General features: G+C 37.0%; 1 protein-coding gene across 4 annotated transcripts in view; it reads left to right on the plus strand.

Moving 5' to 3' along the window:
- The window catches only part of git2a (G protein-coupled receptor kinase interacting ArfGAP 2a), a 54,706-nt gene extending 47,728 nt beyond the window's left edge, over nt 1–6,978 (plus strand). For all 4 annotated transcript variants that reach the window (XM_061986390.1, XM_061986387.1, XM_061986389.1 and 1 more), the window contains 3 exons: nt 278–469; nt 6,143–6,206; nt 6,291–6,978. In XM_061986390.1, coding sequence (XP_061842374.1) covers nt 278–469; nt 6,143–6,206; nt 6,291–6,503 — 469 coding nt within the window. In that variant the 3' untranslated portion in view covers nt 6,504–6,978. The remainder of the gene's footprint in view (nt 1–277; nt 470–6,142; nt 6,207–6,290) is intronic.
- The last annotated feature ends 10,964 nt before the right edge of the window (nt 6,979–17,942 follow it).

A 17,942-nucleotide genomic window follows, 5' to 3' on the forward strand; every position in this document is an offset into this window, starting at 1 on the left:
ATACATATATATATTTTTTATGCACACAAATCTAAGCACAGTCACACAAATCGCAACACTGACAGATTTATTTTTTTTACACACATTCAAACACAGAAATCGCGACAATGACAGATTGTTTTTACACACACACACAAATCGCAACACCATTTTTTTCCCACTCACACAAATGTAACCACACAAATTGGAACACGCACACGTGGATCTGATTACACTCACAGATTGAGATACACGTTTACAAATGGTTTTACTCCAACAATACTTGTTGCATCTGCAGTGTGTGCAGGCGGGGAAGGCTGCGGAGCAGTGGCTGGCTGGGGGAGGGCAGCTCCATCCCTGAGCTGGATGACGGCGAGGCGGAGTTGGACCCCACGCTTCCCAGCACCGAGGACGTCATCCGCAAAACGGAGCAGATCACCAAGAACATCCAGGAGCTTCTGCGAGCCGCTCAGGAGAACAAACACGAGAGGTCAGAAAGATCGGACGGGACGATTTTATTTCTTCCATTTCCCAACCTCTGGCGTCCCCTGGTTGTTATTGTGTTCTGTTCTGTTGACTTGTCTGCCATCTTGCTTCTATCTCCTCCCACTCCTTGTCCTCGGGCCTCACGCCTGTCAGCAGACCGTATGAACGTGAAGGTGTGCGTCGCCTCAGGCACAGTCTGGGATGTTTCAGCACTCTGGTGCCCTGGGCTGACAAGCCCTCCAACCCCCTTCATCCGCTCGGGCTCCGCTCCCCTGACCCCTCCTCCTGGTACTCTGGCTTCTGTCCCTGCCTCCCAGGCACAGTTTGACCTTCCTCTGACGCCATCTTTTTTTTTTCTCCTCTGCCTCACCCACTAATGAATCATCAACCACTGATAATATTCCTGATCATATCAATGACTTATACTCTGACTGGTTGGATTTTCATCCGCATGTGAAACGACAACTTTATAAATCAGGGGTGTCCAGGCCCGCGAGAAGACGGCACTGGGTTTTCATGTTACATTTAAATATTCGAGCTCTGGCTGGTGGCATTTTGTCGATAATGCAAGAAACTCAGGTCAGTGAGCTTCCTTGACAATACCAGCACATCATTTACTTATATGACCCAATCCAAACAACCGTTCCTAGTCATTGTTCAGAAGAAAAAAAAATCAAAAAGTTAACACACATGGTCACACATAACACAACCTGCTCACTGGACTTTGTCGATATTAAAAAAAAAAAAAAAAAATGTCCCATCACCATAAAAAGTTTAAATTACACCCGTTTAAATCCATTGCAAAGCATGATGGGAAAAATGCAAAACACTCTCTCCACACTTGTCCATGTTTGACTTTTAGCTGCTTGATATTTTCGATTGAATACAAAGCTTAAAAGAGGTTGTCACCAACGTTCCCTCTAAGGTGCGCGCCTGCGCAATTGCGCACTGCTCACGCGTCCTCTGCGCACAACAAATTAATGCCGCGCAGAAAATCAAAAATCCCATCCAAACTTTAAACAAAATAAACACATTACAGTTTATTCTGTATGATTTTGCAATGCAACTCTGTGAGTGACAAGCAGAGGTGTGGACTCGAGTCACATGACTTGGACTCGAGTCAGACTCGAGTCATGAATTTGATGACTTTAGACTCAACTTGACAAAATGTAAAGAGACTTGCAACTCGACTTAGACTTTAACATCAATGACTTGTGACTTCACTTGGACTTGAGCCTTTTGACTTGACATGACTTGACATGACTTGCTACTTTCCCCAAAATCCAACGCTTAAAAAGTTATTTGGGAGCGCTCCGTATTTTTCATTTTCTTCGTCTGTGTCTCTCAGCGTGTTGTTCCTGTCAGCTGGTGTGCTGTCAGTACAACAGCCAATCAAATTAGAACTACGTTGTTTTCATCACACAGCATTCATCCAATCAAATTGCAGTACAACCACCGAACAAGTTGTCAAACAACGCAACAATTATGCCAAAGTTGGTTTCGTTCGGGTATAAAAACTACGACTTGGTCAACAAAAAACGAATTGCCGTATGGAAATCACGCAGTTCGAATATTGCAGACGGAGACGCAACAACGTTCAACATTTGAAGTTGCACAAAGAAGGGTAAGTTTTGAATGTAAGATAACGTTTATTGGCTAAGTTACGTGACTTGTATTTGCTGTGTAGTTAAATCAGTGAGGCTGCAAACTCACTGCTAACGTTATAACCATAGACATCTTATAAGTAGACGCAGCATGGAGTGCTACTGCCTACTGGCGCAGACGAGGCGCAGGGCCGCCATCTTGGAGTGGTGATCCGCTCCACTCAGTGCAATTCATTTGGCAGGAACAATGAACTGTCAGCGCATTTAATTCATTTTACCTCACTGAATACCACTGATTTTCACCCCCCTTTTTTGTCATACGTGTAGCTATGATAACAGACACATGTTTTGGCGTGTTTTAGTATTCATAGTTTGCTTAACAGTAATATAATATTCTTATATGCTATAAGTGACCAGACGTCCGAGATCAAAACTGGGATTATAATCCTAGAGAAGGGGAAAAAATGGTAAACTATTTTTAAGTTGAAGAAACAATATGATTAGGTTATATATACATGCGTATATCCTACATAAACAATGTATGAATACATTAGATATCTATATATCTTAGGGACCTATAGACTGTATCTCTGTTGCTGCAGCAGCAGAGAGTTTATTCTGTCTTGACACTTTGTATTGATATTTTCTATTACATTCTTCCCTTAAATGATAATATTTGCAGTGATTGTTTTATATGTATTATTTTATGTAAGTCGCTTTGGATAAAAGCGTCTGCCAAATACTTAAACATAAACACATACAAACACCTGAAAGTCTTCATATCAGCTAAAACCACCAATCTGTTTCACTGGATTCAGAATAAAACCAAATTCTGTTTTACCCAACAATGTTAGTATTTGAATATTGTTACTTGAAGACTTATTCCTGGTTACAATTATACTGTTAAGAAAGTATTGTCTTATACTTTGCCTAAAATGAGAATGCATCATAATCAGTGGCGGCTGGTGAATTTTGTTTTAGGTGGGGCTGAAAGTTTGTAAACCAAACCCCTGTAGGGGCGTCATCCTCCCCCAGAAGATTTATTTGTGATTTTCACATACAAATATTGAAGATCTTTGATCTTTCTCAACTCTGTGGTAATATTATTTTCATAAGATACAACCAATAGTACGTTAATGTTAAATCTTACTTGTGAAAAGTAATCCCCCGATTCCTATTTTCAACAGTCCGCTCATTTGAGCAGGAAAACGCTGAACACCAGCCCGGCATCTTTGTTTTCTACCTGTCAACTGTCAGTTTAGGCTGCTCGCCGGCTCCTCATCACCACTTCAAGATGGCGGCCAAATTGCTCACGTCACAGCAACCTGCGTCTACTTATAAGATGTCTATGGTTACAACGTCATTGCAAACACGGCAATCTGTTGCGTCCACTGCAGTTTGCTACCTTATTCATACTTTTTGTCAAGTGATTTTTTTTTAAGCAGGGTTGCATGAGGTACCTACACATAACGTTACGTTAGACAATGTATCACACACAGTAACGTAACGTTAGTCAATGTATCACACACAGTAACGTAACGTTAGTCAATGTATCACACACAGTAACATTACGTTAGTCAATGTATCACACACAGTAACATTACGTTAGTCAATGTATCACACACAGTAACGTAAAGTTAGACGGTGGTCAGCAGCACCGCGTATTTTAGCCACCTACAAAAAGACAAACATAGTCAAATAAAGGTCAGTTAAAATGTATACTATATTAAGAATATGTGTACATATTGCATAGGGTCCTGACATCTAAAAAGTACAACTCTGTTCATTGTTATGTTCATATATTTGTTATGTTTTTCATGTGTACGCACACATAAACACACATACAGTATGAGATGAGATCAATGAGATAAGGTAAGAACAGGATAGAAACTGCTGTGGAACTAGTTACAATGCAATATGCCATTGAAATACAATGTTAACACTTTTGTGCAAATAAGTACAGTTGCACTTGTTTTTTTCAAATGTGTTTATTCTGTAAAGGAATGAGTTACATATTTAAAATGACTGGTTAATAGTGCTATTTTGAAGTGCAATGTCAGCACTATCTTTTTCCCTGCAATTTCAAATGCACTTGTTTTAATAAATAAATACAGCATTTTAAAAGCATACACAATCTGTGTAAATATATTAGTCTGTGGTTAAACGACTTGAAAGGACTTGAAACTCAAAATGCAGGACTTGGGACTTGACTTGAGACTTTCCAGTCTTGACTTTGGACTTGACTCGGACTTGCTCTGTCTTGACTCGGGACTTGACTCGGACTTGAGGGCAAAGACTTGAGACTTACTTGTGACTTGCAAAGCAATGACTTGGTCCCACCTCTGGTGACAAGTGACAACAAGAGTGGCCCCAATGAATAAAACAATCTTTATCAACACAGTTCAATAATCGTCTGTCAAGACACTTTACGGACAGGAATTCCATCAATAACTTTATTGAGCAAAAACTGTTTGTAACCACACCAAAAACATGAGTAAAAAAAGCTTTTATCTATAAAAACTGGTAATTTTCTGCCATACAAACCAGGCTTAAACCAACGTTATCATCCGTCGTTTCAACAAAAGCCGCTCGCTCTTTCTCACCTGCACCAACACACGCACTCATGGCACTTAGCTAGTGCTGCGTTTATGGCCACACAAAAAGTCGGACAACCCCAACGCCACACAATGTGTAAATGCCAGGTTGTAACACTCTGACTCCTCAATCAGATGTGTGATTATTTTACTTCCATTTATTTAGAATGTTAATCTAAGTATATTATTCATGAAATGTTGTCACTAGATTTCATAAATGCTAATAAAAATATGTATTTTACAGACAGAAAGTAACGTTTCTTTTAAAGGCAGGACCCGCAGCCAGACATACAATACTAGCACATAGGTCATGAAAAACATGTTTTTTTGTCATTGTCATTGTAAGAGGGCAAAATCACTTGCATCAGAAAATTATTTTAATAAAACATTTAAATTGTTAGGATGTCAGGTTTGGGGACGGCCTGGCGAAGTTGGGAGAGTGGCCGTGCCAGCAATCTGAGGGTTACTGGTTCAATCCCCACCTTCTACCATCCTAGTCACATCCGTTGTGTAAAAATATATATATATATATATATATATATATATATATATATATATATATATATATATATGACTACTGACTGCATCTGAAGTAAACATGCTACAGCAAAATTTGAAATTGCAAAAAGGAGAGGACCTAAAATAGAACCTTGAGGAACGCCTCAGTTATGTAAATCACAAGCCTATGTTCTATGTTTGCTAGCAAGGTCAAAATGTCAATGCAAGGATCTGCCCATGTGTTTACACTGGTCCAAGTTCTTCTACACAACAGGAGCATTCTGGTGTTTTTAGGAATTTGCTGCAAAAATATTTCTCTCAAGTTTTGAGGGGATGAATTGAATAGCATTGGGCTAAACTATTTTGAGAAAAAAAACATGTTTTATTCTAGCTTTTGTGTTATAGGTGACAAAGCCAGTATGTGTTGGTGTTAAATTTAATACACACCTCATTAATAATGGATTCACAAGTCAAGGGCCAATTAAAAACTATCTTGTGCCAAACTTTGGACACCTCTTACTATTTATATAGACATTTTTTAAGCCAATTTTATTTCAAAATTATTGTTGAATGCCTCTTTCCAGACAAAATAAGATATGGAGGCTTCTCAGAACGTGAAAAAAATATATTTTTCACTTTGTATTTGTACACCTTTCCCATTAACTGTCATGTTAAAAACCAAAATTAAATCAGGATATAAGTCTGATTTGGCTCAAAACTCAAATTGCCTTTTATTTTGTTTCTTTTCCTGACCTGTGAAAGTATTGCAGTGGAACTCTTTTCAATGTAAAATAGCATCCGGCTGTATTTTGGTAATGTGTGATTACTCCGGTTTTACCTAACAACTCTGTGTGCTGTGTTGCCAGAAATGTCAAATAGCATGCTTTTATTGTGAAATGCTGTGAAGTGATATTGCATGTTTGTCCGAGGTGTTCAATTTGGAGAAATACATTGAAATTAATTGTTTTTCTGTCGTCACAGCTTCATACCCTGCTCGGAAAGAATATATGTGGCCGTAACAGAAATGGCCGCCCTCTTCCCCAAGGTAAGGGCGCACTGAAAACCGTGTTCATTCATCACATGCTTCATTTGACGGTCGTTCAACTATTTGTCCCCCTTTCCACTGCAGAAGCCGCGCTCTGAGACGGTGAGGAGCTCCCTGCGCTTGTTGACCTCCAGCGCGTACAGACTGCAGGGCGAGTGCAGGAAGGCGGCGCCTCCAGACGGCTGCGCAGCACCGGACATGCAGCTTGTCACCCAGCAGGTCATCCAATGTGCTTACGACATCGCCAAGGCAGCCAAGCAGCTGGTCACCATCACCACTAAGGAGAACACCAACTGACAAACATCTCACTACTTTGCTTCTATATTTTTTTTAAATTATGTTTTTTTTTTCATATTTGTGGTATTTGCATGCATTTTTTTATTTTTTATTATGTTTCTGACCATTTGGGACAGCTGCGACGAGGTGGTGACCTGTCCAGCCCCCCCAGCGACCCAGAGAGGGACAAGTGTTAGAAAATGGATGGAAGGAAACACTCCGCAGCTTTACCTACTAATACTGTACTTGGAAAAGCACAATTTCCCTCAAGGTAAAATCATTTCCACAAATATTGTTTTATTAGCAAAGAGGACTAAACGCAGCATAGCAGTGGTACCTCGGTTTTCATACGCCGAAAACTTTCACCACAAATATATTTTTTTATTGAGTACGGCTGCAAAATAAAATAATCCACAATATAGGTACATAACAGTTAATAGTTTAGTCCAGGCCTGGGCAATTATTTTGACTCGACATTTAGAGAAAAAAAATGTGTCTGGGGGCCGGTATGTATATATATATATATATATATATATATATGTATATATATATATATATATATATATATATATGTATATATATATATATATATATGTATGTATATATATATATATATATATATGTATATATATATATACACACATACATACAGACACACACACACACACACACACCTACCTATACATATATATATATATATATATATATATATATATATGTACATGTACGTTAGGTCAGGAAAAAACACAAGAGCCTACAGTATATCATCCCTACAAGCCTGTTTCCCTGTTTCTGCCTTGTAGGGATGATATAGCCTTTGTGTTTTTTCCTAACCTAATGTATATTCCGCTCTACCCCGGTATTGAGCACTTTATAACGGAGAAACCACAGAAACCTCGACTATGTATATGTATCTATGTATGTATATGTATATACATATATGTGTGTATATATACTGTATATGTAAGTATGTATATATATATATATATATATATACATATATATGTATCTATGTATGTATGTATGTATATATATACATATATATGTATATATGCATATATATGTGTGTATATATATACACATATATATGTATATATGCATATACATATATATGTATGTATATATACATATATATGTATGTATATATATACATATATGTATTTATATACATATACCGTATGTATATATACATACATATATATACATATATACATATATACACACACATATATGTATATACTTATACATATATATGTATATATATATACATATATATACATATATATGTATATATATATATATACATATATACACATATATATGTATATATGTACATATATATGTATATATATACACATACATCTATATACATGTAAGCTGTGAAAATCTGCTGTACAGTATGTGTGCTTGGGTCCTCTTTTTACGAACACCAATACAAAAACTCACAATAATGTCTGATTAAAAACTAAAAACGTTATTACAGACCGCCTGAAAAAACATGATGGAATTTAATTTTTTTTTATTGAGACACCCAGAATGTACATGAAAATAAAGAATGTGGGATTTACAATATTAACTATGAAGGATAAAACACTGAATACTGACAACATATGAACATCACACCCCCTCTCCATCAACATATTTTACAATCAAGCGAAACATGGCCGCTCTAGAAACACTCTGTGGAAACGCACAGCACCCACACTGCTTGGTGCCTGTCTGAGCTGCTGTGACTTAGATTACCATAGTAACTAGTATATCGTGCAAAAGCGCAGATTCCAACCATTGAAATACTTTGTATAGTTCAAGACTTACGGTCATTTGAAAACGTCACTGCACATCATAATGGCAGCTACAGTTTGGATCTTACAGATCTAAAAATATTAATTGGGAATGTCCGGCGGGCCGGATTGAAAAGCTTAATGGCTTAAGGATCTTCATTTGCCCAGGTCTGGTCTAATCAAAGTCAATGAGAGCATTCGAGTCCCAAGTTTCCAGAGTGTCGTTGAACGCACCACAATGTGGAGCTGGGATTTCTGAAGGGAGCCGTTCAAAAGACCGGATCCTTGTTATTCAAGCGAAACGCAAAGAATCACAATATCGTGCACAAGTTCTTTCATGTCAGCAATTTCACTTCAAATGTGAAACTATCATGCGATATAAACCTGTTACATACCTAGTGAGAGACGTTAAAGGGGAACATTATCACCAAACCTATGTAAGCGTCAATATATACCTTGATGTTGCAGAAAAAAGACCATATATTTTTTTAACCGATTTCCGAACTCTAAATGGGTGAATTTTGGCGAATTAAACGCCTTTCTAATATTCGCTCTCGGCGCGATGACGTCACAATGTGACGTCACATCGGGAAGCAATCCGCCATTTTCTCAAACACCGAGTCAAATCAGCTATGTTATTTTCCGTTTTTTCGACTGTTTTCCGTACCTTGGAGACATCATGCCTCGTCGGTGTGTTGTCGGAGGGTGTAACAACACGAACAGGGACGGATTCAAGTTGCACCAGTGGCCCAAAGATGCGAAAGTGGCAAGAAATTGGACGTTTGTTCCGCACACTTTACCGACGAAAGCTATGCTACGACAGAGATGGCAAGAATGTGTGGATATCCTGCGACACTCAAAGCAGATGCATTTCCAACGATAAAGTCAAAGAAATCTGTCGCCAGACCCCCATTGAATCTGCCGGAGTGTGTGAGCAATTCAGGGACAAAGGACCTCGGTAGCACGGCAAGCAATGGCGGCAGTTTGTTCCCGCAGACGAGCGAGCTAAACCCCCTGGATGTCTTGGCTCACACCGGCCCTTATGCCACCGAAGATGATCAAGAGAAGAATATCGACCCTAGCTTCCCTGGCCTGCTGACATCAACTCCAAAACTGGACAGATCAGCTTTCAGAAAAAGAGCGCGGATGAGGGTATGTCTACAGAATATATTAATTGATGAAAATTGGGCTGTCTGCACTCTCAAAGTGCATGTTGTTGCCAAATGTATTTCATATGCTGTAAACCTAGTTCATAGTTGTTAGTTTCCTTTAATGCCAAACAAACACATACCAATCGTTGGTTAGAAGGCGATTGCCGAATTCGTCCTCGCTTTCTCCCGTGTCGCTGGCTGTTGTGTCGTTTTCGTCGGTTTCGCTTGCATACGGTTCAAACCGATATGGCTCAATAGCTTCAGTTTCTTCTTCAATTTCGTTTTCGCTACCTGCCTCCACACTACAACCATCCGTTTCAATACATGCGTAATCTGTTGAATCGCTTAAGCCGCTGAAATCCGAGTCTGAATCTGAGCTAATGTCGCTATAGCTTGCTGTTCTTTCCGCCATGTTTGTTTGTGTTGGCTTCACTATGTGACGTCACAGGAAAATGGACGGGTGGTTAAAATCAGGCACTTTGAAGCTTTTTTTAGGGATATTGCGTGATGAGTAAAATTTTGAAAAAAACTTCGAAAAATATAATAAGCCACTGGGAACTGATTTTTAATGGTTTTAACCCTTCTGAAATTGTGATAAAGTTCCCCTTTAAGCCTTTATTTGTTTTAATTTCCATGATCATGGGAACAGTTATTGAAAACCTCAACATTTTGCGGAGATTTTCAATTTGAGGTTTTCATAAACTGTAAGCCATAATCATAAAAATTATATCAAAAGAAGGCTTGGATTATATTGAGTTGCATGTAATGATGTCATATATTAGTTTCACCTTGTAAATCTAATTGCTGGAATAAACGAACCTTTCGCATGATATTGTATTTTTTTTAAGTTTCACCTGTATTTCTTTTCTTTTTTTTTTCTTTTTTTTTTAAAGAATTTTGTCAGAAGTTACTCGGTTAAATAATCACTTGTAGCAGTGATATCATTTGGACCTGAATGGTCCGCGTACCTTCCGTTCATTCTATTTCCAATTCTGAAACGCAAATCAAAAAACTAAATTAGGGCCGTTTTTCCATTTTTATTATATATGGCAGATTTTAAAACAAACAAAAAAGCGTTGATTTTCATTAAAATATTGCCATAAAATTGGATTGTGTGCTGTTTTCCTTTTATGGATTTTTATTTTTCTAGATAAACACAAAAATCGAATATACTGTATGCTCATCCAAAATTGCGTGGTTGTCTGTGTGATGACAAATTGAACCGGAAGCAGTAGTTTAGCTTTTCCTTTGTGTTTGGCATGTTTTTCGCATAACGGTAACATCTTTGTTCAGCAGGAGGTTTAAAAAAGTGTTATTAAATAGTTGTCCAACTTTTGTTTTCAGAAATTAAAATAGGAAAAATGGCCCGAAATGTGTTTTTTTTATTTGCATTTATGAATTAGAAATAGAATGAACACTTTCACAAATTTACACTGGGAGATATTCTAAAATATGAACTATGATTGCATTTTATGTGTGCCTTATTAAATATAAATATGACAGTGAGGTCATATTTTAAATTTAAGAAACTTTGTGGCACAATAAAAAAACTACACTATAATAATGACCTCAATGCAAATCAACTTAACTGTAAAATGTAATTTTAATAATACAGGGAAAAATATAGCCTACAAATCTTCAATACTGTGTATAAAAAATAAAAATGAGCACAATATATAAAATAGTACTACGCTACCTCGTATGTATTTATTGTTAAATCCAATCTTTTTATGTAGTCATGCAAAAAAACAAAAGTGTTTACAAAATAAACATAATCCAGGCTACTTAACAAATCCATTATAAAACAACAAACCAGACAAGTGCATCCAAATATTGCTACCTTTCTTTTGACTCCTGCTAATTGTGTGGGTTTTTTAAGTCCGTGTGACTCCAGTCCAATCAGTTCGCTTAAAAACATCTCCCGACACACTCGACTCGTTGGCGAGCGTCACATTTAAAAGGTCAAAATGGTGCTCACCGGCTGACCTGCGTAGTTGTGTAGATAACAGAGGCCAGTGTGTACAGTTTATTATTGCGTAAGCCATCACTTGCCGACACTTTAAGAGCTTGCGCTGGACGTCAAGTTGACAGCTCGGGCTTCAGGCTGTCAGGTTACAAAGAGACTCCTTATTTTTATTGCCAATGTATCAAATATGAGCGGTCTCAAACTTGCCAAATTTTGTGGCCCTCTGCTTAACTAGTAGTAGTGTAAGACCTAATAGTTAAATATATTATAGCTAACTTGAATCCCACTGGTTCTTAAACTTTTTTCACCAAATACCACCTCAGAAAAAAAGCTCTCCAAGCCTAGTAGGCCTAAGTATTCATTAAAAACAAGTTAGAGGTTGTATTTAACAGGTATATTTAATATTTTGGCCACAGTACAATTTTGCTCAGTTTGAACAGTAACACTGCGTTTGAATATTGGACAATAAAACACTATGTATTTTTCGGATCATAGGGTGCACCATAAGGCACACTGCCGATGGGCAGGTCTATTTTCATACAAAAGGCGCGTCAGATTATAAGGTGCAACAAAATGGTCATATTATTTCCCCCCCCTAACCCACCAACAGTTATTGGTAGCAACATTTAGGCTTTTTCCTCACTATATTATGTCTTTTTCTTGCTTTATTTATTTTATTTGCTTTTATTCTGCGAGCCAGACTTTGGACATTTCTGGGTTAACTCATTTGACACATTTGTTCACTTCCTGTTCCCCATTTGGACCACAAAGTAAAAGCATGACTAATAAACAACTGTTGTCATAAATAAATAGGTCCATAAGTTGTGATTCACATAAAGAAAACATTAAAATGAGATAAAATGATCAAAGTATTGTGCACAGTATCCATTAACTACATTTAAAAATAATTGATTGTAATATAATTGTAATAAACGCACCAAATCATTAAATTGTTATTTTATTGATTAATTAAAGTTTGTTTCAGTTTCTATGTCATCATGCTCTCATGTTGATGACTATAAAGTGTTTTATTCTCTTATATTTGCATAATACTAAAACACTTTACTGTGGTCTACATAAATTGTAATGGTGGACTACGGCGCGGACTACAATTTACACATACACATCAGCAGGTACCAATAGGTAAGAAAAGTTGGTTTTGCATAATATGACGAAACAGAACGGCAGGTAATGTCTCGAATGGGTGCCAAATTATGGTCCTTATAGACACACCATAATAATACCCAAATGTCAAAGCACAGTACGTCTGACTATGGTAGCTGTAATGCTGCGACAATCCATCAAGCGATGCGGCTTTGTAGCTTACCAAAGTCGTACTAAAACACTGTGACGGATTTGTGAATGCCGTGTGCGATGTTCTATATTCTCAACGAAACAACGTTTCTGGTGTTGCTTGCTTACCTGTACTTGCTGTCGTCATTTATTGAACAGGTGTCAACCTGCAGTCCACACGTACCTCCTGCGTGTTACTGCCATCAACTGGTATAAGGTGCAACAAAGGGGTCATATTGTTTTTTTCCCCCCTTAATACACTTTACTGTGGTCTACATAAATTGTAATGGTGGACTACAGTGCGGACTACAATTTACACATACACATCAGCAGGGACCAATAGGTGAGAAAAATTGGTTTTGCATAATATGTCCAAACAAAACGCCAGGTAATGTCTCATAATAGGTGACAAATTAGGGTCCTTATACACACACACCATAATAATATGTATATGTTGAAGCACAGTATGTCTGACTATGGTAGCTGTAATGCTGCGACAATCCATCAAGCAATGCGGCTTTGTAGCTTACCAAAGTCGTACTAAAACACTGACAGATTTGTGAATGCCGTGTGCGATGTTCTATATTCTCAACGAAACAACGTTCTGGTGTTGCTTGCTTACCTGTACTTGCTGGCGTCATTTATTGAACAGGCGTCAACCTGCAGTCCACACATATCTCCTGCGTGTTACTGCCATCAACTGGTATAAGGTGCAACAAAGGGGTCATATTGTTGATTTTCCCCTTAAAACACTTTACTATGGTCTACATAAATTTGAATGGTGGACTACGGCGCGGACTACAATTTATGCATACACAACAGCAGGTACCAATAGGTAAGAAAAGTTGGTTTTGCATAAAATGGCGAAACAAAACGCCAGGTAATGTCTCCTAATAAGTGCCAAATTATGGACCTTATACATACACCATAATCGAAGCACAGTACGTCTGACTAGGGTAGCCGTAATTCTGCGACAATCCATCAAGCGGTAGCTTACCAAAGTCGTACTAAAACATTATGACAGATTTTCGAGTGCCGTGTGTAATGTTCTATATTCTCAATGAAACAACATTTTTGGTGTTGCTTGCTTACCTGTACTTGCTGGCGTCAACCTGCAGTCCACACGTGTCTCCTGTGTGCGACTGCCATCAACTGGTCACAAGGTTGTAAGCATAACCAGAATGAATACGTACATTAGGCGCACCAGGTTTTAAGGCGCACTGTGGATTTTTCAGAAAAAATGCAAGGATTTTAAGTGCGCCTTATGGTCCGAAAAATATGGTACTTTAATCGAGTGATTCTTTGGAGTACCACTAGATGGAGCCTGCGTACCATTACTGGTACACGTCCCAGTTTGAGACACTAACTGGTACTTAGCTCGGTTGGTAGAGTGGCCGTGCCAACAACTTGAGGGTTCCAGATTCGATATCCGCTTCCGCCATCCTAATCACTGCCGTTGTTTCCTTGGGCAAGACACTGTACCCACCTGCTCCCAGTGCCAATCACACTGGTTTAAATGTAACTCAGATATTGGGTTTCACTATGTAAAGCGCTTTGAGTCACTAGAGAAAAAGCGCTATATAAATATAATTCACTTCCCACTTCACTAACTACAATGACAGTGTAACCGCAAAGTTACAGCATAACAAACATTGGACAATACAAAGAGCAACTTGCGTTAAGCAAGCTGAGGTGAATACTTCATGAGGCCCTCAAGTCGAAGACTCCGGATTTATATTTAATTCACATTTTTGGCATATATAACTATAAAAAATATTTAACATTTGTAGGTGTCAGAAACAAATGAATAGGATTAACATTGTTTCCTATGGGGGGAAAAAGCCCTTTGAAACAGATGAACAGAAACTGAGGTACCGCTGTGCAAGGAAATACTTTCCAGTCAAAGCCATACAATAATGATGTTATTGCTAATAACTCTTGCCAGATAAGCGTTCCCTAATACATTTAGATTTTAATTTAGAACATTTACAGATGTCTGCAGAATATAAAAATGTATTTACATGACTTGTCCTATTTTGTGGACTTCAACTATTCAATGCATGCAACCTAGTTTCCTTTTGCAGCATCGCTGTCAATCACTACATGATGTGTACGTATGTGCTGTCAATCACTACATGATGTGTACGTGCTGTCAATCACTACATGATGTATACGTGCTGTCAATCACTACATGATGTGTACGTGCTGTCAATCACTACATGATGTGTACGCGCTGTCAATCAATACATGATGTGTACGTGCTGTCAATCACTACATGATGTGTACGTGCTGTCAATCACTACATGTGTACGTGCTGTCAATCACTACATGATGTGTACGCGCTGTCAATCAATACATGATGTGTACGTGCTGTCAATCACTACATGATGTGTACGTGCTGTCAATCACTACATGTGTACGCGCTGTCAATCAATACATGATGTGTACGTGCTGTCAATCACTACATGATGTGTACGTGCTGTCAATCACTACATGATGTGTACGTGCTGTCAATCACTACATGATGTGTACGCGCTGTCAATCACTACATGATGTGTACGTGCTGTCAATCACTACATGATGTGTACGTGCTGTCAATCACTACATGATGTGTACGTGCTGTCAATCACTACATGTGTACGCGCTGTCAATCAATACATGATGTGTACGTGCTGTCAATCACTACATGATGTGTACGTGCTGTCAATCACTACATGATGTGTACGTGCTGTCAATCACTACATGATGTGTACGTGCTGTCAATCACTACATGATGTGTACGCGCTGTCAATCAATACATGATGTGTACGTATGTGCTGTCAATCACTACATGATGTGTACGTGCTGTCAATCACTACATGATGTGTACGCGCTGTCAATCACTACATGATGTGTACGTGCTGTCAATCACTACATGATGTGTACGTGCTGTCAATCACTACATGATGTGTACGTGCTGTCAATCACTACATGATGTGTACGTGCTGTCAATCACTACATGATGTGTACGCGCTGTCAATCAATACATGATGTGTACGTATGTGCTGTCAATCACTACATGATGTGTACGTGCTGTCAATCACTACATGATGTGTACGCGCTGTCAATCACTACATGATGTGTACGTGCTGTCAATCACTACATGATGTGTACGTGCTGTCAATCACTACATGATGTGTAGTGATTGTTTGATTGCTAGTGTCAATGTCTCACACTGTGGGATAAAGCTGTGGATGTTTCCTGATCGTGCAGCACAACTTCAATGTCACAGGATGATGAGTGAAGGGGGTGTACTGTACATGAACTGGGAAAAACTTATTTTCTAAATAAACTTAATTTATATGTAAGAAAAAGGCTGCTTGGTTGGCATTAAATATGCATTTATTAAATACAGACTTGAGGGGAAAAATAAAATGTCAACACTTGCAGGCTCATTTAAAAAGCAGACATATTTCATTTAAAAAGCAGACTTGATTATTTAAAAAACAGACTTAAATAAATAAATGGGTTGTACTTGTATAGCGCTTTTCTACCTTCAAGGTACTCAAAGCGCTTTGACACTACTTCCACATTTACCCATTCACACACACATTCACACACTGATGGAGGGAGCTGCCATGCAAGGCGCTAACCAGCACCCATCAGGAGCAAGGGTGAAGTGTCTTGCTCAGGACACAACGGACATGACGAGGTTGGTACTAGGTGGGGATTGAACCAGGGACCCTCGGGTCGCACACGGCCACTCTTCCACTGCGCCACGCCGTCCCACTTAACTCTTTTTTTTTTTTTAAGTAGACTTAATTCTTCATTTAAAAAGCAAACATATTTTATTTAAAAAGCAGACTTAATTATTCATTTAAAAAGCAGACATATTTATTTTATAAAGTAGACTTCATTCTTCATTTAAAAAGCAGATATTTAATTTAAAAAAACAGACATTTCATTTAAAAAGCAGACTTAATTATTCATTTAAAAAGCAGACTTAATTCATTTTAAAAAACAGACATTTCATTTAAAAAGCAGACTTAATTTTTAATTTAAAAAAGCAGACTTAATTCATTTAAAAATATTTATTTAAAAAGCAGACATATTTCATTTAAACAGCAGACTTAATTCATTTAAAAAGCAGACATATTTCTTTTATAAAGCAGATTTCATTCTTCATTTAAAAAGTAGACATATTTCATTTAAAAAGCAGATATTTAATTTAAAAAAACAGACATTTCATTTCAAAAGCATACTTAATTATTCATTTAAAAAGCAGACTTAATTCATTTTAAAAAACAGACATTTCATTTAAAAAGCAGACTTAATTTTTAATTTAAAAAGTGGACATTTCATTTAAAAAGCACTTAATTCTCCATCTAAAAAGCAGACATTTCATTTAAAAAGCAGACATTTTATTTAAAAAGCAGACTTAATTTAAAAGGCGGACTTACTTCTTCATTTTAAAAAGCAGACATTTCATTTATAAAGCAGACTTCATTCTTCATTTAAAAAGTAGACATTTCATTTATAAAGCAGACTTCATTCTTCATTTAAAAAGTGGACATTTCATTTAAAAAGCACTTAATTCTCCATCTAAAAAGCAGACATTTCATTTAAAAAGCAGACATTTTATTTAAAAAGCAGACTTAATTTAAAAGGCGGACTTACTTCATTTTAAAAAGCAGACATTTCATTTATAAAGCAGACTTCATTCTTCATTTAAAAAGCAGACATTTCATTTATAAAGCAGACTTCATTCTTCATTTAAAAAGTAGACATTTCATTTAAAAAGCAGACATATTTCATTTAAAAAGCAGATATTTAATTTAAAAAAACAGACATTTTATTTAAAAAGCAGACTTAATTCATTTAAAAAGACTTAATTCTTAATTAAAAAAAGCAGACTTAATTTAAAAATAGTTAATTAATTAAAAAACCAGACATATTTAATTTAAAAAGCACTTAATTCTTCATTTAAAAAGCAGACTTAATTCTCCATCTAAAAAGCAGACATTTCATTAAAAAAGCAGACATTTTATTTAAAAAGCAGACTTATTTCATTTATAAAGCAGACATTTTTCATTTAAAAAGCAGACTTAATTCTTCATTTAAAAAGCAGACTTAATTCTTAATTTAAAAGGCAGACATATTTCATTTAAAAATACTTAATTCTTTATTTAAAAAGCAGAAATATTTCTTTTAAAAAGCAGACATAATATTTCATTTATAAAGACTTAATTCTTTATTTAAAAAGCAGACATTTTAAAAAACAGACATATTT

Source organism: Nerophis lumbriciformis, linkage group LG12, assembly GCF_033978685.3.
Source record: "Nerophis lumbriciformis linkage group LG12, RoL_Nlum_v2.1, whole genome shotgun sequence".
NCBI lineage: Eukaryota > Metazoa > Chordata > Actinopteri > Syngnathiformes > Syngnathidae > Nerophis > Nerophis lumbriciformis.